Source organism: Zosterops lateralis (assembly GCF_965231275.1).
Source record: "Zosterops lateralis genome assembly, chromosome: 4".
NCBI classification, from domain to species: Eukaryota; Metazoa; Chordata; class Aves; order Passeriformes; family Zosteropidae; genus Zosterops; species Zosterops lateralis.
Window position 1 is genome coordinate 27,295,594 of NC_139765.1, and position 26,628 is coordinate 27,322,221.

Below are 26,628 nucleotides of genomic sequence, written 5' to 3' on the forward strand. Positions count from 1 at the left end.
TAAAAAGGCAAAGGAGGACCACTCACTACAGACTGGAACACCACTGGAGACCCAGGGATTACATAGATCACTGTCAATCCACCATCTGATAACACTTGTTCTTTTGCTATTCCAATGAGGTGATGAGGGAACTCCTTGCTCCTACAGTCAATTCTACAGCTTGCATCAGACAGGAGCCCAGCCAGGGCTGGTCTCCTAAGGTCATGCTGGCTGACCCATGCAGGCTGGGAGAGGATTTAGGATCACTTATCCCAGTCCCATTGTTGTTAGCCTTCTTACACACCACTGGGTGGGAACCATCACCCCCCAAATCTAGCCACATGGCCAGATGTTACATAATTGAGTAAGAAAATAAATATGGATACCTGTTGATTTGGGGCAGCTAGGTAGGAGTCATGGGAGTAGCTATACAAATTTACAGTTTCACGTATTAAGAAAAATCTTGAAAATTTCCATTTTCATAATGGTAAGAAGTCTGTTCCTCCATGTCTTCAGTTACTTGCTTTTGCTTCCTCCATTCCCTTCTCTGTACTTCACTGTTTTGACTGGTAGCACCATATGTTTTCTTTGGGCTTACAAAAGTTTCATTGTTCATCTCTGTTTCTTCAGCCAGTTCATCCTGATCAATTATGCCACATTTGTCTTCACTGAGGTTTTCGGGGTCAGCCCATTCCTGCTTCTCCCCAGAAGCAAAGATAGCGTAGAATATCACACCACTGTAATGCACCAGGGCTGCAATCAGAAAGACGTTCTGCCATTCTTCACGGGTCTGAAAGAAAGGTGCAGGTCTTGTTAAGTTTATGGTAATAAGAAGTATTACTCTCTGAATTACACCATGAATTAGCACATATTGAGGAATGACTGTGATCACTGTTTGATTCCTGATGCTGAAAATAGAACAATTTATGAAAATCATTGTAAAGATGATTTTTTTTTATGACTACAGCAAATACAATAAAACTTGGGTTTCTTTGTTTGTTTGTTTGTTTGTTTGTTTGTTTGTTTTTCTCACAGAGAAGTTTCTCTGTTGCATGTGAAATATTTATGGACTTGGAAATGCAGAGATTTCTCTAACAACTACATAAATATTATTGTAGATCAGCGTTTGCTTAGGAACCCTACCATGGGGGTCTGGATGCATTGTAGAGGAGTTTTACAAGTCCTGTAGGAATTGCACAGTTGTATGGAGACATTGCAGAGACTCAGGCTCAGGTGGTATTAAATAATATCTGCCTACACAGATAATTGGTTATAATAGCTGAGAATTAGGCCAAGGTGGTATTAAAAAATGCATGTTTAAGACAAACAAAAAGCAGCTGCAGACGCCAATGATAGAATGGCATCCCCAGGAATCTTTGAAATGTCTTAAATTTGTTGCATTACCTAACCCTTTTCCCAGAAAACGTGGAGAAATGTTACCTTATGTTTTGTCATTGCACCAACAATGAGTGGGCACACCATTCCCGACAGCGTCCCCACGCCATTGGAGATTCCCATCAGAATGCTGGCATAACGAGGAGCTATGTCCAAGTGATTGACATTGAAGCCTACAAAAATATGAGAGAAACAGTCAGCTGTACAGCATTGCACTACCAGGCCAACCAGGCTTTCTACAGCCATTCTGGCTGAAGAGATCTGAAAACGGTAGCAATCTCCTTACTAACACCTCTGAAGATTTTGCTGTATAGAAAATAAAGTTTAATTTGTCCCTGTTTAAAGTGTCTGTATTTTTCATTTTCTCATACCGAAACGGTGAACTTAGCAAATATTTTTAATTAAGGAACCAATGCCTTGAATTAGTAAAATGTCTTCTATCTCTTTACTTATGCAGTAGCATTTTTAATTCATTTCTTTTGGTGTTTTAAGTAGCAGTTTAACAACATGATTAAAAAACAGAACATAAACCAGTAGGAAAAATAATTATCCTTACTGTAGTGTTTCTTCTGAGCATATATTTTATAAAGAAATAAAAACAAATACTAAATATCAGCTAATTATCATTCCTTAGGTAGTGAAAATTACTCATATTAACTACGTTTGATCACAAGAAGTGACAATGAATTCCAAGTGCATGGTAATCAATAAGGTAACAGGTAGACTACTGGGAAAATCCTGCAATAAAAGTTGATTGAGAGAAATGGCCAGCTATACAAGGACCTCGTAACTGAGCAGCAAAACCACTTCCCATCTGCAGAATCTTGAAATAACTGAAGACCAGCAGTTACTTTTCTGGTCAATTTTGTTCAATAGATCTATGTTCTTGGCAGTTTTCTTGGATCTGCAATCTTCTTAACAAAATCTTTAATCTTCATGACGAAAGGGAGTTTTTTCAGTGATGCTGGCACTGATGGTGCCACTAAACAGCTTGAGACTACAAAATGTGGGTGAGAGACTCATGAAAGTGTTAGAAACAACTTCTGGAGAAGGGCTGCTTGCAGGATGCAACATAGGGAGGGCTGACATAGAAAGCAGAAACCAGGTGCTAGTATTGGGGACAGGATTGCAACTGATAGCCCTTATGCAACTATTGACTGCAATGTAATTCTCTTTCCTTTTAGGCATACAGTTAAATAGAATGAAAACGTGACTGACAGTGTAAGAGTATATTAGAAAATAGCAGCAGAAAGCTAATGTAAACTGGAATCAATAAAAAGCAGGTTCTTTTCAAAGCTTCATGTCCTGTGTGAAACCTGTTTCATAGATACTGAAGTAAATTAGTTCTGATATGGGAAGAAATAGCAAACACCCCATAAGTTGACACATTAAGAGCAAACAAAATAATAGAAATTATGACAGCAAGAACAGTGAAGATAATAACATCACTTGTATCATGAATAGTAAAAGCAAGAATAAGATTAATTCTTACCTGAAATTGCAAAGCCACTGAAGCCTACTGCTAACACCAGAAAGGAAATAGCCACACCTTTTGTGTGAGAATAACCAACCACCAAAAGCAAGGTTGCTTCCATTCCAAAGCCTTCAAATGAAACACAAGAGAATAAATTACATTCAAATTTCTAGCTGCCATGAAAATACTAATAAGCACTATCCAGAATAGCAGCTTAAAATGAGAGAAAATTCTGTATCTTTTAGCTATGCTTGAACACACTTTGGGGCTTTGTGCATTTGTAGAAATATTTGCATATTTGCATATTGTTTGAGAATATATTCTTTTTTTCTCCTCATTCACTGCTGTATAAATGACTCAAGCAGCTGGTAAAATCAATTCACCTAGCCATGGAGGAAAACAACAAGAAAGTGATTCTGGCAAAAGCCAGAAAAATTCACAAGTACACAAACATACAGGGAAAGGAGAAAAGTACTTGCCTTTGATTTCTCATGGTTGTAGTGATGTAAGATATTAGTAAATGGAACAAAAGAGGGTTTTACATACAACTGTGCTACCAACACAACAGAACATCCCTGAGCATCACAGGGAGCTTCCATTGCCAGAAATTAGCATTTTCTAATATGTAACATCACAATCCTTCTGTTTTCTTTTGTTTTGATTTAATGACACTAGTAGTATGCCCTGAAAATACAATGAATTTGATCATCCTTTCTGAAGATGCATAGCCAAGTAATCACTGGTATCAACAGTATCACTGACAGCAGGCACCTCTATTTCTAGGAGCTCGTGCCATCTATAAATAATGCAAGCCAGCAATTGGCAGTGGGCAACTAACTACTTCACAGGTTGCCTGGCTTGAAATCTTTTCTCTAATTCAATATCAATCCTACAGGTCACTGATTTTTCAGTTCAGTGACTGAACTGGAAACAAATTGTTTTGTGTGGAGTTAAAATTATCCTGTAAATGCTTCACTTTTTACCCCCCCACACTAAACCTTTCAGCCTAAACTGGTCAGTGGGTTCTGCTGGAAGTAACAAATGGGAACATGGGCAGTTACTTAAGAATGTATCCACTGGGAAAGGGTCTCTCCAGCACCATGGAACAGGGTTAACTTTGTATGAGTTTGCAGGATGAGGCCTATTTGATCATACTATGCTATTGGCCATTCAATTATTACCAGGCTTCTTGTCTCATCCCTTTTTTAAAGCATGCTCATATGAGTAAAGATTTATGTCATGAGGCATCAGCTCTCCACTTAATGCTTCAGATTAACCACTTATAAATGCAATCTTGAGTAAATCGTCAATTGCTACAATGAAACATGGGTAAAACTATGATATTTGTAGCAACTGCAGCACACAATTGAAATGTCATATTTTCAGAATCCAATAGTACCTCCACAGTTCATGACCTTCCTTACAGTGGTAGTGGTTAAGATCTTCCTGCTCCGTAAGAAGTCAGCTAGTTGCCCTCCGATGGGCACAATGATTGTCATGACCATGTGAGGAACTGCTGACAAAAGGCCAACCTGCAATTAGACAAATGAGTGCTTAACTGTCATTTCTCCTTCAAGATTTAGGGGCAAGAGAACAGGAACCATAATGTTTCTTCACCTCTTTTTCCTTGCATCACTTTATCTGATTACAGCAGATGCTCAAAACTGGGTGAGGGAAAAAACATTTTGTTGTGGCCCAGGAGTAGAAACCAGAGCAAAAGTGAGAATCTCATCTTAGAAATGCCATGCAATATCCCTAATATTCATGGTTACTCTAAAGAGTTGCACGGAAGACTGTTTATATTAAATTCCATGGTAGACATCACAAAGTCCTGATGCTGGAGTGCTCTATCTTGGTTTTCACCTGTATTTATATATTTTTGTTATCATGTTCTCAAGGACCTCCTTCCTGAATAACAAATCAATCCCTGTCACCTGCCTCTGTGTAAATGAGGGAAGCACATTGCATAGGGACTGAAGACCACATAGCATAAAACCTGACATCATTATATAATTTTACAAATTATTAAATAATCGTATATGTAAAAATATGGATTTATTTTTATTCTTGTAAGATTACAGCCTACAAACTGATGTTTGCCTTCTTTTCATTTTTACGGAATCCCAGAATGGTTGAGGTTGAAAGGAGCCTCCTTCTGCTCAAGCTGGATTGCCAAGAGAATGTTGCCCAGAAATGTGTCCAGACAGCTTCTGAGTATCTCCAAGGATGGAGATTCCACAACCATTCTGGGGAACCTGTTCCATTATACAGTCATCCTCGTAGTAAAAAAGTGTTTCCTCATGGAAGGAACCTCCCATGTTTCAGTTTGTGCCCAGGGCACCACCGAAAAGAGCCTGTTTTCATCTTCTTTACACTCTCCCTTCAGATGTTTGTAGATATAGATAGAACCCTGCTGAGCCTTCCCTTCTCCAGGCTAAATTGTCTCAGCTCTCTCAGCCTTTTCTCATAGGAAATATTTCCATTCCTTCATGGCACTTCATTGGACTCTCTCCAGTATGTCCGTGTCTCGTACTGTGGACTCCAGAACTGGACACAGCACTTCAGGTGTGCCCTCACCAGTGCTGTGTAGAGGGGAAAGATCACCTCCTTTCACCAGGTGGCCTTTGCATGATGCAGCCCAGGATATCATTAGTCTTTATTGCAACGATACACTGCTGGCTCATGTTCAGCCTGGTGTTCACCTGGACTCCCAGGTTCTTTTCTGCTAAGCTGCTTTCCAGCCAGGCAGATCCCAACACGTGCTGGTGCATGGGCTTGTTCCTCCCCAGGTGCAGGACTTTATAGTTTCCCTTACTGGGCTCCATCAGGCTCCTGTCAGCCCACTTCACCAGCCTGCCAGGGTTCCTCTGTGCAGAAGCCCAATCCTGCAGTGTATCAGCCATTGCTCCTCCCTTTGTGTCATCTGCAAACCTGCTGACAGTACACTCAGCTGCATCATCCAGGTCATTAATGAAGATATCAAATAGGATCAGACTCAGTATGATCCCTGAGGCAGTTTTTTTAGTGATCAGCATGTCATCTTCTAGAAGCTTTTATTTGAAACAGTAATTTAGTGAGAAGTTTGAGTTTACTTTCTGGGATGTGCAACCACATTACATTAACAGTCGGTTTTACATTGGTTTTAAATTAGTGAGATTTACAGAGATACAACTCTAACATTAATGAAAAGCAGCTCAGAAGAAACAGATGTAATTTTTCTTAATATCCCTCTTCTTCATCTCTATGCTGTACTTGCCCATTTAGAGTGTCATTGCTACTATGCCACAACCATTGCTCCTCTTGCAGAACCTGGGCACACAATGCTCTCAATAAATAATGATGTTCTTTGTTATCAGACTTAGACTTGCTTGAAAAATAATTACCACATAGCAAGTATGTATGCTAAACAAGACTTTTAAAAACTTTTCTGAAACAATTTTTCTGTATTCCTCATTCATGCTCTGAGGAGAGAGGGTAACAATTCTGATTTTAATGAAACGGTGGTGGCATGGAATATAAATCTATAAAGAAATTGATCTTCATTGCTAATGAAAAGTCACAAAAATCAAGAAGAGGATAAAAATTACCTGGTTAAATGCTAAAGAGTGAACATAAAATAAAATGTGCATTTCTATTTACTTACTTACTTACTTACTTACTGGTTTTTCATTATATGTGGGGTCTTTTAATCAAGTATTTTCCAAAATAACTTCTCCATTCTTTCCTTTTTCTAATAATTTGATGCTTGCATACTTTCATTTCTATCAGGTCAGCAGCAGTATGTTATTCCAAATACTGGGAATAATATACTGTAATGATTCCAGGTCTATCTAGTTCTTCTCAAACAACTAAACCACAGCACTAAGTGCCATGTCTCATTATTTCTTGAACATTTCCAGGTATGATGTTCACTTCCTCTCTGGGAAGACCATTCCAATATTTAACCACCCTTTCAGTGAAGAAATTCTTCCTGATGTTCAACCTGAACCTCTCCTGCTGTATCTTCTAGGTCACTGCTTATTCTCAGATATTTACCTTGCTTATTGCAAATCCAAAGACTTCTTCAAAGTAAGCAGGCTGGCTTATAAGGAGCAAATAGAAGGTCCAGCTCCTGCAGAAGTTTGCCACAATGATTGCATAAACTGGCATTGAAGTGAAAAATCTCTTCCAGGGAGTGCTAAATTTCTAGGGGAAAAAAAACCACAAAATTGGGTAGACAGAGGCAAAATAAAGAACCAGTATCTTTTATTATCAAGCCTACTAGATACATTGCATACAACTTACATTGCAGATGGCTTAAAATGCCAGTGGAATATACCTCTTGAATTACTGGCAAAAAAGAGGCAAAGATATTTTCTTAAATTTTCTTAGGATTTTTAAGGTGTATACTACACTATTATTGCCCTGCTTATTGAAATTACATGAGGTCTTCTGAAATCTTGCTATTGGGAAAATAGAATCAGTAAAAGAATCAAAGAAAATGAGAGAAAATCTTGTGCTATTTCCCACTTTTTGCCATGATGCAGTTTGAGTCATTCCATTGAAAGGAGTGGGGAAAAAAGGGTTGTCCAAGCTATGACACATGCAGTAGTGCAGCAACAAGCAGCTACCTGCTTCAACCTAATTAATTTAATTCAGGAAAAAAAAAAAAAAAAAAAAAAAAAAAAAAAAAAAAAAAAAAAGAAGCCTGTGGCAGAGAATTTAATTTCTGTAACTTGTTTTTTGGCATTTTCAATTAGTACTATGTTCCAATACTCCATATAGCAGGAAACATACTTCAGAGATCTACTGATTTTTAATAAAATTCCAATCAGAAGCTGAAATCTGTAGCTATGTCAATACACATTGATACTCTACTTTTTTTTTGAAAAAAATGTTAATTGTGTTCTACAGGCCACCATATGCCTGTGGTTATGAGTGCACCCATGAAGTCAGTACCAGTTTCCTCTGCAGTAAAATCACTGTACTGCAAGGAAAATCCATAACCTGGAACAAGTGTGTGTGTGTCTCTAGCCAAGACCTGATCAGCCAAATTCCAGATGAATGACTAAAAAGACAGTCTGGTATTTACACTCATAGCAAGGCTGTTATCCAAAACATGTAGAGGAAAGAAATTGAGTTACTTTTTTCCAGAATGTTCAAAACTGAAAGCTAAGAATGAACAAGAAACACCTTTGTTTCTCACTACTGGCAAAAAAAAAAAAAAAAAAAAAAAAAGTTGCCTATGGGAATGAAAGGAAGTTTGATGGGAAAATAGGTTTTAACTCAAAGTTTCTAGGATCTCCCAGGATCTTCTCAGAGAGAGGATGCAAAGTCTTCAAGGACCTGAGCTGCTGTGAGAGTGAGGAGGGGAAAAACCTGATCCTTAAACTATTAGATTTGCAATCATCCTTAATAGGAGTTCAAAAGGCAGCTGGATAATTTAACATCTGCGGTCACATTCTTATTTAGCTAAATCCATGAATATTTTTCAGAACAAGCATGACAGTTACTCAAGAGCAGGAGACCAGAATGTGTTGTTCCCCCTCCCAACCCATCCCTTCCCTTTCTAGACCAGAGAAGCTCCATAAGAGCCAAGAGCTTAAACAGCATTATGTGTCCTCCTGTACTCATCTGGTCCAGCTGCAAGAGCCTGGTTTTGTAATTTTCTTGAAGGGAAAAGCCCCTAGTTCTGCCTCTCTTATCCAGCTAACCATATCCATACAGTCATAGGCTCATCTTCTGCATAATGCTCACAAATGGCAACAAGAAAAGCCTTTTTTTTTACTTACACTTGTGTTAGCTAGGCTGGCTCCTTCTCCTATACTTGTTTCTATATATATCCTTTCTTCACTGGTTATTGTTGGATGTGCAGCAGGGCTCTCATAGGCGTGAAGCAGCCAAAACACGTACCAAATGATCCCAAACATTCCTGGAGAGGCAGGAAAAGCAGCTTGGCTTTCAAAGACAATAAAGCTACACTTCAGTATCTCCAAGCCTTGAAGTTTGTTTCAAGTGCCAGGTAAACAAAACCTGGATAGAAATTATGCCCAGGGAAATAACAAAATACGGCAACTAACTCTGTGTATATTGTATACCTGCTTGCAAAGCATTTGAGCATTTTGTCACCTTAATCATGTTATGCATGGGGTAAAGAAAAAGCAGGAGGAAAGGAAGGGACTTCACCAAAAGATGGCAATAACAAATCTTGTGGTGTGTCCTATATCTCCAGAGAAGTCAGACAAAACCCACTTTAACTGAGCTGCTGATGTTCAAGGCTTGTTGGAGCCACCTCTGCCATACACTGTATGGAATAATGAGGCACCACAGACCAGCCATAATGCCATGCCCATGGGACCACTTTGTAAAGGTAGCACTGCTTTATTAAAGATGGGCAGCATGGGGTCATAACAATTTTACAAGCTTTTGTAACAGATGATTATGAAATGAAAGCTCTCGGAATCTGCAATAAGTAGGGAATAAATTGGAGCACCCATTTGCAACCTCTTCATTCAAAACAACTTTGATCCATCCTTGTTAGACAGGTTTTAGTAAATGACTGGCAGTACTGACCTAGTGGCAGATGTCCTTCATGTTAGGCAACTCACCATAAATATAAAAGACTGATGACCATCCTATATACTGTACCAGCACACCTGCCAGGGGCATGGCCACCACTGCACCTGCATAAGACCCTGAAGAGAAAACAGATTAGTAAAATGTGTCAGCTGTGGTAGGTGTGCCCAGCTTTCAGACAAGATGGTCCAGACAGGTGCTCATGAGAGCAGAACCGGAGGAATGTGTTTGACTGATTTTTTATGAACATGGAGAATGGGATGGAAGCTGCAAAATTTTGACTAAGGTGACAGGAAGCACTGACCCCTCATGGGTCATCAGTCTCGTTTTGCAGAGTTGGGCCCTGTAGGGAAATAAGACTTGCAAATCCAAGAGTGATGACAAACCACTACAAGAGACTTAAGCTATATGTGTGCACTTGAGTGGGAAATCCCATCTGGCACTGTGGTGTAGGAGGTGAGTTTTGGAGAAGATAATGGACTGAGTTTCAGAAGCTTCATGTAGGAATTCTGATGACTGCAGGTATGTTGGAAAGTTCCTGTCATGGCCCTAGACCCATGACCACACAAGCACTGGTAGCAGAGAGAGTGTTCAAACCAACCCTGAGTCTGTGTACACGTGTTTAATTCATATCAACAGCATAAACAAACAGCTGGAATAAATGGGCGAATGTCGACGGGGGGGAAAGAGGATAAAAATGTGGTCTGTGCCAAGTTTTCTGATTGGGAAACACATAATAGTGGTGAAATATATTTCTAAGTGTCTTCTGGAAAGAGATGAGTACTTAAGAGCAATCTAGGCAATAGGTATCATGCAAAACAGTGCCAATGGTTTTACATGTGTAGAGTGTTGCTCTGAATTATTCTAGGAAATGACATACTTGTGATTTTGAAAGTAGTACATGTTTTGTTAATAAAGATTTGTTAATGCTCTATTCATTAGCCAATACTTCTTTGCAATAGCTCACAGTGATCCTTCTCCCTCATCTTCATATACAGTGATATAATTTAACACGTGGCCAGAGTGTTATGAACCAGGTGTCAATGTACCAATCTCTGAGGGTCCAGCCCTTGCAGATTGGCTTAAACTAATTTGAGCAAGATTGCTCTTCAGAGGTGTTTTGTAAAGTAAAAGCTTTAATAAATGAAAAATAACTAATGTTACAGAAAACAAAAGAAAAGCTGCACAGGTGTCTGAGAAAACCTCAGACACCCTGCTAGAAACACTCCAAAAAGCCCTTAATTCCTTTGTGCTCCTTCCTAAATATTGAATGTTGTAGGAGGGACAGTTTGTCTTGCTGCCAACAGGGAGAGGTACAGAATTTGAAGAACAGTGAAAAGGTTCAATAGGTGCTTCTCTCTTGGTACTGAGCCGATCACTGTCAGAACCACAAAGAAGTTTCTGTGTTCTTTACCTTATGAGAAACGCAAGGGGTGAGTCTTAAACTTTTCCCTATATGGAAAATACTTGCTGGATGTGGGAAATGCATTCCTACACCACAGCTTGCCTACAGAAAAGCCCTAGGCCAGAATATAGATAGAGGAACCAAGAACCTGCTTAACCTGGATGTTCCTATTTTTTTCCATTGCTCCTATGCACCTTTCAAGTGCAAAGATCAGTGATTTGTAGCCACTAAAATAGGTGTCAAGCTTAAGGATGGATCCTTCTCTAAGATCCTACACTAGGAAATTCAAGGAGGGAACACTGAGAGTGGAGAGGCATTTCTTTGGATCTTTTCTTCTGAAGGAAGTGAAAACAACTAAATAAAACATGAAGCCACCTGTAGTAAAAATAAAATTCCCAAAATATACAGACATGGGGATTTTTCCACTTGCTTCACTCCTCCTTTTATCTTGTTTTTTAGTGCTATATTTTTTCCCCAGCCATACAACTCTACTGCTGATGGATAGATTTTTTTTTCCCTGTGACTTTTGCATTTTTACTGAACATTTTCTCCTACAGACATTCATCTTCAGCTGTCAGCATTGGAAAGGGGCACAGAGAAGAGAGCAAAGTTCATGTCTGACTGATCATAACTCAAAACAGAATGAAGTAGAACAGCTACTGGCAAGAAGTTACATCACCTCTGCTGCAGTATATTGAGCAGCCAGCCTAAAATACTGAGGTCCATTTCAGATAATTTTAAAGTGTGTGCTTGTTTAGGAGCATCCATTGAGTATTTATAATAAATGGAATTCTTAAGGATGAAACAAATGAAAAAAATACTGTACCATTTCTCTCATGAACCTCTAGAGCCATTTTAGTTTAGTATGAGAGCCATTTTGAGTGTTGGAATTAAATGATAAAACAATGACATATTAAACAAAAAAGGACTCACAAGTTCCTAAGCTTAGGGTACAAGCTGATTGCAGCAATGGGCAGAGGGTTTGTGCATCTCCTTCAGATAATGAAATTAATAAAATAAATCTAATAGGGATAAATGCTCACATAAACCATATAAGCCCATCAACTCACCACAGAATGAAGTGGTAGCCAACCTGCTTCTCTCCAGTGGCGGGGCCCACTTGCTCCACATCCCGTGGCAGGCTGGGTATGTGACACCCTGGAGACATTTCACACATCACATGATCTGCTGTCACTGCATTCCACTTGAAGTAGTTGCTGATACTATCCCTACTGCCTTGCTCTTTGTCACCATGGAATGATATAGGAAGAGTTACTCAATTGTTTGAGTATGAAGATGTCAAACTAACCTGAATTACCTATTACTTGAATAGTAATATGTTCTGAGGTAAAAAACTGTTTAGTATATGCAGTTGATGGCACAAGAAAACTAAATTAACTCAAATTGCAGCACCAGAAATGTACATTTTTCTTTATTTCAAGTAAACTTGGAAATATAAATCAGCATAATTTAAAAATTATCATCTCAAAATGAGTAGCAAGTAAAACTTTATATTGATCAGAAACCCTGATCAAAAGAGATCTTACAACTTCTAGAACCAAATCACAAAATCAAACTATTTGAAAGGACCAAAATAGTGTGTGCTCCTACCTCCACCAAACCTTGAAGAATCCTCACAAACATCACACAGCCATAATGCACTCTTGCTGCAGAAGGAATGATCATGTTCAGTGTAGATGTTAGAAAGATAGCTGCTCCAAATACCCTATGGAGAAAAGTAGCATGAAAGGGAACACAATCATTATCTATTCTTCAGAAGTGTTTTCATGATCCACTTTGAAATATTTATAAACTTATTTTAAAATATTTGGTTACATTTTTTTTCAGTAGGTATTTAAATTCTTTGCATTTCAGTCTCTGAAAACTTGTTCACAGGAAATACATGTCACTTCATTCTTGTGTCAGGCCTTATTCACAGTAGGATTAATGATCGTATTATAGCATGAAAAATTTAGTCAGAGAACAACACTGTTTTATTTAAATTCTCTACACCTATTGACAAAGGCAACAGCCCATGCCTAGACAGCTCATTATCTGAGTGATAAGAAAATACTAAACAGATGAACACAAAAACAAAGAAGCTGAGTAGGCTAGCAGAGAGAAGTGACAAAGGAACCGATTTATATAGAAAGCAGTCTGAAAATATGAATTGGAATTCAAAGCCCACAGTCATATCTTGACATTTAGGAGACTGCTTTAAAAGTCAAGTAAACATTTAACTGAGAAATAAGTACTACTTATCTCTCTGTTGTGATCCCTGAGGAAAAGACTTGCCTTTTGCTTTCTTACCACTAATAGAAATATCAGGTCTGTTAGCATAACACTATTGACTCAGGGAACTACAGCAAACCATGTGAATTAATAATCATGTGAAAGAAGAAACTGTAACAAAGAGAACACATTTAATTATCCAAACAGCTATCTCTAAAGACTGAGTTTCCAATCTCTGCTACTTCTTTTAATGCCAACTCTTAATATGCCAAGTTTGTAAATGCATCAGTTATACTGAGTTAGAACCAATCACTCTTCTCCTACTATTTAAAGGGTTGAGTATTGTTTCCACAGAGGAAGCATCTTTTCATCAATTCACTGCCATTTATCCCAAATAAGTTGGTCTCCACTTTGACAAGAAATATTCCAGGTTTTTTAAATTCATTCACATATTCTTCTGTCCTCCCTACCACGATCCCTGGGCAGTTGCCACTTTTGGATCAAAACAGATTTCATCAGCTACAGACGCCTCTGCCGAGCGAGGTGGTCAAGTTGGAAACTGATATCAAGAGGTGCTTCATGTTTCATGCATCCACCAAACAATGTTGAAATCACATTTAGATGTGTATTTGAGGATAAGCAAAAATTTAAAGGGATGGTGTCAGTAAATTGTGGATTAACTTTTTAGTGGAATGCAGATCTAGATCAATTTGGATGAATGTATTGAGTAAATTACATAGTGTTAGAGGATTTTGGTGCAAACCCATAAAGCACTCAATATTTTCAGCCATTATGAGATCCATTTGAATCCCACACTATTACAGATAATTATGTACATTAGAGAAGTCCCTATGGTGGGTCATCCCTACATATGTTCGAGGTTGCACAGTTTAGACAAGTGGCAAAGGAGTCTTTGCCCAAATCTGTAAGGTCAGTAATAGCATAGAATCTCATTTCCAGAGTGCATCTGGGACAAAACAAAGTTTTTCCCCTTTCTAGGGCTGGTAGGTTCATTGGCCACAGAACCACTGTTTTCCTGCCCCGTGTTTTAGCAAATAACCCCTCTGAAACTGAAACTTGGCACCACTGATTAACCTTCCTAGGCTGAAATTGGCTGGGTAAACAAGAAAAAACATGGACTTAGTGAATCCTATTACTGCAAATAGAAATTCTCTTGAGCTCAGCTCTTGAGCTATTTTTGTTCCTCAGCAAATTCTACTCTAAAACCCAGTTATGATGGGCAAATCCATAATGTGATGTTGTGGTATAGCATTAGATTGAGTTGGAAACTCTTACAAGCATAAATGCAGAGCTTTCTGTGCTTGTGCACAGCCTGTACTTAAGGAAACACTGGTGACAGAACACATCAAGTTACAGTGTAAACATGGTTGATTTTACTGTTTGCAAGTAAATGAAGGAAACAAAAGTTAAACTCATAATATGCTGAATTATTCAGCCAAAAATGTGCACATCTGGGTTTTGGAACCCTTCTGCTGCAAAGGCTGGTGGCAAGACTAGAAAGGCTGGAGAGGTGATTAAGCCTAGCTAATTTGTTTGGCTTACTTGGTAGATGGAAAAATATTCTGCCTAGGAACTGTTATGTGGTAGAAAATGAATAATTGAGGATGTGAACAGTGCTCAAGAAGCAGTGCAAACCAAACTCTGAGTAACTTTTGGTTTATGGACAGAAGAGACTGGGACTGAACAGCCTGGGCAATTCTGTGGGATGACTCTGTTCTGGAGAAATTTCTACAAGGTCAGAAGGGTGGGAAGAACATCCAGGCAGTCTTGTAACCCCTATTACTCTTTACAGACTGCAGAAAGCAAAGTACTTCGATTTGGGGAAAAGTACAGCATATAGCTGGTCTACAAGACCTTTTCCAATTCTGACATTATTTGCAGGTGAGTCACATCTTGTTTGCAGAGAATGAAGTTAGTACCAGCCATCTTTTTTTTTTTTTAATTTTAATCTGTAGATCCCAAACACCCTTAATATGCACATCTCATGATCTCATTCACAACCAGCTGTCTTCAGATAACCTCCCTCTCTCGTGGACATGTTCAAAGTTCTGAAGACCTTTTGATGTAAAACCCCAAACTAAAGGTAATATTGACAAAATTAGCTGCTTTTCTTATTCACATTTTCAAAAGCAGTTTAATTTAAATTTTAAAAAAACTTATAAAATTGTCTGACAAACACATTGAACATTAAAAAAAAAAAGTACAGACTCTCAGACTTCAGAAATCAGGAGGCTCTATTAGAAGCTCTATGCAATCTTAAGTATAGTCAGTACTGTATCCAGCCATGGCAAGGATATTTGTGTGCATGAGGATAGATTTGTGACTTCAGATTATTCTGTAATTCCTTCAAGCCCAGCTTCAGTCCACAGGGAATTTTTAAAGGAGAAAGACCAAACACTGCTGGAAAACTACTGTTTGGTGTTAAACTGAGCTAAAAAGCACTAAGGCAATTTCATAAAGACAAATGCTTCAACCGTTGTTGGAAGCATTAGGTATGATTTTCCTTGAACTCTCCAAAAAGCATTACTGTTTAGAGAAGAAATGTGTAAATATTTGAGATGAACAAGTTAAATTGAAAGAATCAGCCATAGACTCATAATGGAAGTCTTGTCCTCTGAAATAATTTTTGATTACAGACATAAATTCTGAATGTTCAGCTTCAGAAGTGAATTTCTGGAACACATTAATTCCCTATTTTAGCATTCTCATTTACACAGTGTAAAACAGTTGTCAGGCTCTAAAGCTCACCTCATTTGCTTGTTGTTTCCTTACCTATTAGCAGCCAATTTGTTTGAGATGAACCCTCCTGGAATTTGTGTCACAATGTAACCCCAGAAAAAAGAGCCGTGAATGAGTCCTACAGTCTCTGGATCCCAGTTGAATTGGGCTGTCTGTAAAGGAAATGGGACACATGCTGTAAGATACAGCGCACTCATTGTAAGATAACTAATGCTTAGAAGTCACACAGAAGTCACCCTGTGCTCCAAATCAAGCCTCTTTTCACTGGCTGCTCAGGGGTGCTGAGTTTGAAAGCCCTCAGTTAAGGCAAAAGGGTGTTCAACTTCCCTGTGAGATTACTGCTTTTGCTCTTAGAACATCAAAGTTTTCAGCCATGAAGTAGCTAATGCTGGATCTTCAACTTTGTCACTTGCCACTGCTTCCCTCTGGGCTACCTAAACTTGAAGCCTTTGCGTTCAAGACTGCCCAGAGTTATAAGAAGGACCTGATATCTTTCAATGAACATATCCATTTTCCCAAGATTATCAAAGTTGCTTAAGTCCTTTGAGTTGATGTGCTTCCTGGTCTAATTTGTTCATGGTTCTCCCTGTCAGGGCCGAACTCTGATCAGCTACTGTCAGTGTTACATAGCATAGGAGCAGAAAAGTGTTAGGGGCCAGGAGAACATCTGAAGACAAAGCAATCTGAAAATAAAACCAGGTAACACTAGCCACTGACTAGTTTGTCTTTTGTGAGAAATGATGCCAGTTCTGCATTTGGATACAGAAGGACAGCCATAGGCTGGTCATAGGTGGTTCCCAGTCAGAAATGCCTGCAGCCAAGAGAAATGCTTTTACCATGTACCTCATCTTTGAATACTAAGCAGTTTCAGTCTTCTTGAGGTTCTTCCTGAAAAGGATTTTTCTATTTTCTGATGACATTTTTTGACATACCTTGTTCAGAAGAGGGATAGTCAATGCCCAGGGCAAAACATAGAGAAAAGAGAGGAAAGAGAGGGCGCCCTTTCTGCCCTCCATTCTGGGCCTCAATCAGTATAAACACTATTGTAAGGTCAATGTTAGCTTTTTCTCCATGAGCCCTCAGCTCTGAAGAACTCTTTTGGAACAATAAGAAAACACAATGTTGTGTTTTACTGTCGTATTCATGCTGATTGCATGTCTAGGAAAGGTGGCTAAGCATTCTGTGAGGAAGCAGCACAGATACCTTTTAAATTCAAAATTAAAACTATTGCTAAAATACCGCAGAAAATTGGCAACTGTGGTGATAAGCCTTAACATCTCTTTTTTTGATATTACCTTCTGCATGTTAAAAGAAAAACAGTTTTCCCCACTACATTGATGTTTCTGCTCACAAAGAATCAAACTGAAAAACACCTTCTTTTTTGACCTACAGCAAGATGGCATTAATTAGCCAGACATGTTTACAGAAGGCTAAAGGGTTTCCTTCCCCATCAATATGCATTTTGATGTGTCCCACTTTCCTGTGCTGAAGAACTTCTGTTTAAACACCTAATTTTCTACTAGCAATTTCCAGCTGAGTTTCTAGTTAGTGTTAATTTCTGAAGGTCAGAAACGCCATGAGATATGGAATAAGGTTCCTCCTGATTCGGGAGGTGCTCATGTCCAAACACTATGAATTTAGATTTGTGGAAGAAATTTACTCCCATTTTCTGAAATTACCTCTTCTGAGCTTCCCAACCTCTGCAGGCACATACTTTCTTTGGCTTAAGTCCAGAACCTGGAAGTCCCAGCAGGACCATGGGGAGCAGGGATTAGACTGAATAAATACAAATTCAGAAGGAAGTCTAAGCATGGCTCCTCATATCATGAGTCATGGAGACAGGAATACTTTTAACATTGGAAATTTATGATAGACATTTTCTGTACTCTTCTTTACCAAAAGTTAAAAGATCTAGAAGAAAAGCTGATGAATATTTGCACAGTATTTCATTCAAGAGTCAAGATTCCTGTGAATTTGTTAGGACAAAAACATTCAAAAGACATCCAAAAATAAGTCAACAAGTAGAGTAAATGTAGAAATTCAAGTCCATAAAATCCATAAAGGGGCACATGACCTCACAGCCAAATACGGAGGGAGGATGGGCAATGCTAAGGTATGGATTGAACCTGCTGGGGTGCATTGATAAAGCTGTGTAGAATCTGCTGTGGACCACATGCCATCCACTGCAAATGTGAAAATAGTTTGGCACCCAGCTCTTAATAGCTCCAGACAACAATCCATATTGTCAAAAACCTGATGTCTTATTGCCAGTGACTGCTTTAAGATCTTGAAAACTATCCACTGATATGAATGTAGTGGCTGCAGCCCTACATAAAATAATTGATAATTCCTTCTGCAGTAGCATCAGGGCACATTTCCCTGAGAGAGAGAGTAAAAAGCAAAAGCTTCTGCCACCACAGCAAAATCTGTCTACAACTGACAGATCAGGGACCTGGAGACATGCAAACTAATTCAGTTCTCATTTCTGCTACTTATATCCTCTCTATGACACTGCAAATCCTCAGATCTTGAAGATTTTTAATGTCACTTCATCATATAAATAGGAATTAAGTGCTTGCACGTCTATGTGCATCAAGACCGTCGTGCCTCCCTCATGTTTTTTTAATCTGTGTATACACAGGACATTGCTATGTGTCATTTGGGTGATTTTGCAATGGGATGTGCTCAGAGGAGTGAAATGAAGATGTTTTCTCACCTGCAGCTCTGGCTTTCCATCGACATAGACAGTGTTGTTGTTGACCATCTCCACGATGGCCACGCCCAGGTTGCACCTGATGCCGAAGGAGATGCAGAAGCCCAGGCCGCTCATGATGGCGATGATGTAGCGCTTGGGCAGCCCGCAGCAGTGGCACTCGCACCGCGCCGGCCGCCGGCTGCTCGCAGGCATGGGCTGCCCCTCCGCCGTCAGCTCCAGGGGCTCCTCCTCCACATTGGTGCCATCCATCTTCCTGAACAGATGAAGAAAGAAAAAATGAAGGTGTTCTGTTGTCTTAGTAAAATCTGTGGAAATGCGGATGGACAGTTCCGTGCTCCAGTCACCTGCTAACTCCTGTTGTGAGATGTTTGTCTCCTGCTAGTGAGGTGGGTTAATGCTGGACAGGCTGTAAAAGGTTAGCAGAGACTAACTGCCCTTGTTCCTGAATAACTTCTGAAGTTTGCACATCTGAGCCATCTAGCCAGACAGCTGACTGCAAAAATGTTCACAGGCTATTCATGAGCATAACTATGAGATCTAACCAGAGGTCTGTTGTGATAAATTCCATTGATTCTTACGAAAATTTACATATGATTAAATTAGCCATAATTTCTCACTAGATCTACTAAGCATAGCTGCCAGTAGGTTTCAAGAAAAAGCGAAAATACAACACAAAGTATTTCAACCAGCCCCAAACTCCCTGGAAGTTGTTTTCTGTCGTGAGACAAAAATCAGGGCTGTACAGCAGAAGATAAATGTCTCTGGCATCAGATCCCCTATTAAAGATGCAAAAGAGACAGGCCCAGATTTTCTCTATTTGGAGGCATTTGAAGTCGCATGTTCCCTCATCTCTGAAATATCCTGCCACTACAAGGACTTCATTCACTCCAAAGTCAACCCCTGCAACTCCTGTTGTGGAATGTGTTGCCCTTTGTGTAAAATACTTAACTATGAAATGAGATCTGAAGGCAGACAAGGGTTTTCTGGGCAGTAGATTCCCCATTCCTCAGCAGTGGAGGCTGAAAGGGCTTTGCCTGGGATCAAATCTGGTGTGGCAACTACAATGCAGTCGGGAAGAACTGGGAGGGAAGATGCCAGGGATGGGGCCTGAATGGGAGCAAATGGCACCCAGTCATATCAGCCTGTGAGAGGTTACTCATCAGCTACCAACTAACAAAGGAGTGCAGCTCCTCAGGCTTTGCATATCCAGCCTTTCCTTTTCCTAGAGGCAATCTAGCTGAGATCTTCATATTAAACAAAATGGCACTTCCATGCAATCTGGAATTGCATGATAGTGCAATTAAAATTTAATTTGATCTCTCAGTCTGGCTATTAACATTGTGCTGCAGGACCAGGCGAAGTCTGTGGTAGGAAAGGTGAAGTAAGAAAGAACTAGACACACCCACCAAACCAGAGCTAGGTAATTCCTTTTCTAACATTACCTTTCCAGGCTTATTTTAAAATGCAGATTATGGTCTTTCTGACATGATGAAACATTCAAGGCCACAGCTAGCTGTGAATACGTGACTAACCCACTGAACACTAATCATGAGCCTTTACTAAGAGAGGCCTTGATCAACAGCCTTTCAGTTTTGGCATCACTCTGAAGCACTGAGCTCAGGATCCAGCTCTTTTTGTGCTGTCATGGAGTACTGTGAAAATATGAACAGCTAATTAATCTAAAGGAAGCTCAGTTTGTCATGTAAAATTATGAAATTATTTCATTCACCCTTTTCTGATAAGGAATAGCTTATTTCCTTCTTTCATGCATCTGGCTGAGTGTATTTGAAATCTAATGTATGTATTTGAAGTGTATTTGAAACCTCAGTTTTCAGTATGAAAGTCAACTGTAGACAAATGCTGACAGAGCATACATGGATGGGCTACATCTAACATCTGACTAATCCAACATCTGGCTAGGTTGGATTTTTTGGGACAGTGTTCGTTTAATCACAGCTTTTCCCAGTTGCCGTAAGTCTAATGTACTACCCATAATCTAACAGATAGTACTCTACACTAGACAGTTTGCAGATATAGGTGGTAAGTATGGCTTCTTGTGCACTTACATCTTTCCAATATAAAGTTCCACTTATAATCCAATAATTTTTAGGCTCTAGAGGTAACTGGAGCATCATTTACTATATTTTTCCTTTTTACATCACAATATAAAACCATTATTTCAGCCATAGTCTTTGAAAATGAAAATAAGCATGCTACAGCTCTCATTTTCAAGAAACACTAGAATCACGGTGTCTTGGGCCAGAAGGGAACTCCTGGGGTTATTTTATTTAATTCCTTTCTCAAACTAGTGCTCACTGCGAAGTTAGATCCTTAGCTCATTGTCAGACTGTAGCAAAGACTTTCCATTCAAGCAAGGTAACAGGAAACATGATCTTACTGTGGTGTTATTGGGGGTGATTGAGATCTTATGATTCACCTGCAGGGAGACAGCATTTTTAGTGAAATGGGAGTATAGAGACTAATTCCATTCAGGCATTTTCAAAAGACACCATATATTCCATGCTCTTTGTGTTAATAGAGGTAGGTGTAGACAGAATGAGACACCAAAAGTAAAGACCTCAGGAAATGAAAAAACAATTGAATAATTATTTTTTTAGAACTGTTGTTGTCTCCAAAGTGTTCTTAACAAAAGAAAAGAAATAAATTGCCTTCAAATAAACAATTTGACTTCCTCTAACAGAATATAAGATACTGATGGAATTAAACAAATTAACCATTTTCCAAATATTTGTACCTTTAGCAGGCTCTCTTTATAAGAGAGACATTAGACTTTAGTGGGTGAATTATTTTGGGCAGCTGGCAAAGATTAGACACTTCATGCAAAGCAAAAACATCTGGACGTTTTCAGTTGGCTGTCAATTCAGATAGGCACAAAAACATCCTTCTGCTCCAAATTCAGTGTTAAAAATATGACCTAAGACTAGAATTAGGGACCAATATTGTCTCTGCTATTTGACTAAGTAAAAGAAGCAAGTTGAGGACTGATGTACCACCCCAAAACCACAGTTTATTTCCTACCCCCAGAGATTAATTTTAATGCCTCTATACCAGGTTTTTCTCGGAGAAAACTATTTTTCAGTAACAGTCCAAACACACAGGTGTTAGAGCAGTGCAGCATTCAGACATTCACACAACCAGTATCTGCACTGGTTTTTTGTTTTGTTTTATTGAACAGGTACGTAATGAAGATACGGCAACTCCATGAAATGATGAGAAATTTATCTTCCAATTGATCCATGCATTTTTGTAGTGTCAGTGAAAATTTTTACTAGTAGTAGATCAATGACTTAGAAGAAAACTGGTTCAGGGCCAGTGCTCTCCTCTAATTATCAGCTTCATGCAGGAGATGCAGGCATGCATTTTCCTGCACAGGAAATGTTCACTCCTTAGATCTGTTTTTCCTTTTCTCAGCAAACTTACAACACTTGGCAAGTAAGAAGAGCCAAGTTATTTGAATCTGCATCCATATTCTGTGTCCAAATGTCATAGTAATAACTTTATCCAAATTTTCTCTTTTTTATTCAATGCCTATTCTGGCATATACAGAATTTTAAGAGAATCAAGGAAATTTTAAAAATCCCCATCAGTAGTAAGTAAATATATGTGGCCTAGAGTGCATATACATTCAGCACTCTGTTTTTAAGGGAGTTTTAGCAGAGGAATTAGTTCTTTCTTTAAATGATAAATTAGGTGTACTTGAATTTAATTTCATTTTATAAAAAACTCGTCAATTCTACAGTAACAGGCAAATGTTAATATTTGTTATGTTTTAACATGGATTTTACCTGATGTGGCAGTCTTTCTCAGGCAGCTGGAGCACAGTCATACACAATGCTCAAAGCTCACACCTACAAATCCAGTAACTACAATGATCCCTGTGTAACTTCAGAAAATTATACTGTAATTATAAAAAAATCATCAATCCAAAAGCAGATACAATCTCCTAAGATCTTATTAATTCTTTAGGCATTTTCCAGGTGATAATTTTCCATAATAAATCCCATATTTGATGCACTGGTACCAAATCCCAGCACAAATATCCAAACTCTCTTGAGCTACTCAGGGCATAGGATCTCTCTTGCTGTTTTCTGCATGGTATTTCCATGAAGCCTGCAGCAAGTCTCAGACACCAAGGGCCTGCCTGTTGCAGGTGCTGCACTCCCAGGCTGCAGGGCAGTCTCTCCTCAGTGCAGTCACAGAGCACTGGAGGGACATTTGCCCCTGTGGTGCTCCTGTGCAGTGCTGCACGAGGGCACTGTGCCCTTGCACTAACACTGCTACAAAGGCATAACTCATACATCAGCTGGGGCTGGGCAACCCAAGCTGTGTTCACAGCACTGCATGGTCTGGGAGGCACTGAGCTCTCCCTGCTTGTGTGCGAAGGGAATATCTGAGAGGAATAACTCCATGAGCCAGCACAGTCAGAGCAGCCCTGTCCAATGCAAGCATCTATCACCCAGCTTCAAGAAGCAGTTTTCAGCAACTTAGGCTAATTCACCAAGGCACATCTACAGCAGCCAGAACTACACCTATCAGGGCTGCACTTCATACAGCAGCCAAGTGGCATGGCCCATATATCTTTTTACATTAAAAGAGACAATACTGGGCTGTAAACCCACTTAGACACTTCCCACTTTCATCAGGAAACCCACAGTTGCCATTATCTGGTCCAGGACTCCTGAAATCCTTAGAGTAGGCAGAGCCTAAGATCTTACTTCAGTCTCTGACTTTTTCCTTGACTGCAGTAAGTTCACAGAAAGACCAAAATGTTTGTGTCTGTCGAGAAGATCTGCATGAAATCTTTCTTTTCTGAGAACATAAGGATGACAGAGCCACAACTCTGATATTCGTTCACACAAGCTTTGAATTCTCTAATTCTTTTTTTTACTGTCCCACTGTATAAAATTAATCAATTAAAAAAAACTACTTTTGCATTAAAAAAAATTATACAAAGCATTTACAATATTTTCTGAAACATCTTCTAATATCTGACAAATTAAACAGCTGCCAACAGCCTAAAGAAATGATGGCTCTTCTCAGTTCAGTCTCCCCTGCCTCCCTTCCAGTATCCAGACACCCTGAAGACACGTCCTGTGAGCAGACTCTTATTATGCAGCACCCACCAAAGAAGCACACCTGTGGGGAGGCAGTAAGTTGCTTTATGCTGCTTGTGCTTTAGCACTTGATCTGGACTGTGGACAATTGCTATGGAGCAGCTGCTCTTGCCAGGCATCAGCTTCTAGGTCTGCTCTCTTGTTTGCAAGACAGAGGAAATGCAGCAGGAAGGCATAGACCAGTCATATTTACCAAAGTTAAAACGTATTTTTCTACCTACTTTGTCAGTTTTGACATCAACACACCACAGTCACTGAAATCACACTTAAGAGGTCTAATCAAGGATGCGCATTATGATAATTCATCAAATTATGATGAATGCTAGAAGAGAAACCAAATTCTTTGCTGATTTCCCCCATATTAAAGACAATTGGATTGGATGAAGAGCAAAGTCAAGGTTGCAGCTGGTATACAGGTATATATGTACCACCATATTAAAACAAGTGTATGCTCTTTCATAGACTAAGCTGTAGAGAATGAAGTTCATATTAAAAACATGCATTTTTCACTTATTTATGGAAACTTTCAAATATGACTGCATATTTCCTACAACACTTCTTAAGTTGCAGCAATTCTTACTTAGATCTGACTGCAGACATAGTAAAAAGACTTTATAGTTTGGATTATTTCCTCTGCTGACTGGTACATCTAAGAAAGGCTTTGAGATACCTATGTTTAAAACAGAAAATTATTAAATTCAGCAAACTTTCTTGCATCTCAAGTGATATTTGGGTTAATTTGATTCAGGAGCAGTGTTGCTGAAGTTGGCTGCCTGTACTATCAACTGTGTAGGAACCAGCATGACATCTTTAATGCACGGCTACAAGAGGAGAGTAACCTGGAGTGAGCCCAGTGTACTGCCACATCACGTATTCACTAGATACAAACCTCACTGTATTTGGTCAAATTGGCCAGCAGAGCCCACAGCAAAGAAAATTTATCATTGAATAAACAACTTGAATCGATGCTCTAAAAGACAAACAGGTTTCCTGGAATTATTGTAGACTATTTTAAAAGTAAAAAAAGCAAAACATCAGGTTTCATCTGTAACACTCTAAATTAAAAAAATTAAGTAGAAACTGTGTAGAATACAGATACTTTGTTCATATGATAAAGAAGTAGAATAACTGAAGTATGATATATGTAAATTCTTACACATTTTCTTGTGATCAAAGACTTGTTTAGATATACCAAGAACTATTTCTTGACTCAAAATAGCAATCCCAAGAGAAGAAAAGAAGTGGATATAAAAGCAAATACAATTCGGTCACTAGAAACGCCTTCAGTTAAAATGTTGGCCTGATCCACACAAAGATTTAAAACACAACGTCAAGCATGGAAGAAATGCCAGTAACCCTTCTGGCTCTCATCTATTGATTACACAAATAAGTGTTGTCAGTAGCCATTACAAACAGAAATAATCTTCTATTTAAATGAGAAATACGTTTCCTTTTGTTAAACTGGTCATTTGTTACATCAGATTTTCATTTCTCTAAAAATAAAAATCCTCCATTTCTTGGTTCATAAAACCATCAGGTTAAAATTAAAATCTTTAATCTTTTTCTGCTTTTGCTAGCAAACAGTTACTTCTCCTTATTCTCTCTCTAATTTGCTAGTGTCAGTAAACTCACACGTAAACATCTCTATTCAATACATTTTCTCTTACTGATTTGGAACAAGTTTTAAAACACCCCAAACCTGTAATTTAGGAACATTAAGTATAGTTTCAAAAGTGGCATTATTGGGAGTGTTAATTCCTATTAAATTATTGCTTTTTCTCATGCAAGCTGAACCACAGAATTAGTCATATTTAATTATTTAAAAGTTATTTTAATTAAACACTTTCCCAAGCTCTTTTTAATATTAGAACATTATTTCATAATTTATTTCACCTTTTTTTGTTTAACATAAATATTCTATGATCTACAGTCATATGCTGTTGTAACTGCTACTTTTACACCTTCTGTCTTACAGTAAGCTATCTCACTCTCTGTACTCAGATATTAATTTTGCAATATATTCGGGTTTATGTTTACGTAGTTTTTCTGTACTGCATTTCTCTTAATAAATTGAATCAATGGACCTGGGAATTTTCTGTTGGGTTTTACCTTCTCAGATTCCCCAGTGAGTCATTAATGATGTTCTTCACCTCTTCTTTTCCTGGGTTAAAAAATCTTTCTTTCAGTGAACCAAGCCCCTTGAAAGGCATTTTGTCTTTCTTCTTCAGTAAATCCCTTATGTTAAGGAGCATTCACTTCTGCTGTCATATTTCCCAATGCCAGAGTCGGAAGCCTCCACCAGTCCTCGGTGACCTCTGCAACAACAGCCAGATGCTCAAGACAGGAGCAGGTAAAAAAATAATAATAAAAAAGTCAGATCTTGCAAAGCCAGAAGGGAAAAGCTGTGGAGCAAAGCTCCCTCATAAGCACTCAGGGACTTGGCGTGACCCTTGGAGCAGCTCTGCTGCGCTTGGTCAGTACCCGTGCTGGTCTGGGGGCTGCAGCCAGGAGCTGCAGGTGCTGCCGAGGGCCAGCGTCCCTGGGCAGGACGTGCTGCCTGCTCCACAGGCAAACCTCAGCCTGCCTGCCTGGGGCTCACCCTCGGTGCATCCCTCCCTCCCTTCTTCCCTCCCTCCCCTGCCTCTTTCACACTGAGATCCTGTGCAAGGTGGTGCTATAGTAACAGACACAATACCTGTCCTCAAGCCACTCCAGTTCGTTAATAAGACCTCATCTATGCCAAGGGCCTGAAGTTAATTAAATATTTGCGAGTTCTTTCTGAAGGGAGGGAATTATTGCAAGCTACATTTCCCACTCACAGTGTACCCTCCGCCCAGGAGAGGCCCCCTGCCCCAAAACACTTGCTGGTTTGAATCCAAAGCTGCCTTCCCATGTCTGGTCATTTATTATTGATGTTGCTGGGCCCTTGGGCAGACAGTCATGAAGGGGCATTGGTGCAATGCTGTTTGAATAAGCA

General features: G+C 39.2%; 1 protein-coding gene across 1 annotated transcript; it reads right to left on the reverse strand.

Annotated features, from left to right (window-relative positions):
• Window positions 1–430: 430 nt before the first annotated feature.
• Window positions 431–25,876, reverse strand: SLC17A8 (solute carrier family 17 member 8; the record flags this gene model as incomplete). The annotated part of the gene is made up of 12 exons (XM_083860441.1): window positions 25,761–25,876; window positions 18,517–18,769; window positions 15,834–15,952; window positions 12,420–12,534; window positions 11,879–11,966; window positions 9,436–9,522; window positions 8,620–8,759; window positions 6,884–7,033; window positions 4,248–4,380; window positions 2,867–2,977; window positions 1,420–1,547; window positions 431–769 (listed from the first exon to the last, which is right to left on the reverse strand). The coding sequence occupies exons 1-12, from the start codon at window positions 25,859–25,861 to the stop codon at window positions 431–433; spliced, it is 1,764 nt and encodes a 587-aa protein (XP_083716567.1). The 5' UTR covers window positions 25,862–25,876.
• Between the last annotated feature and the right edge of the window lie 752 nt (window positions 25,877–26,628).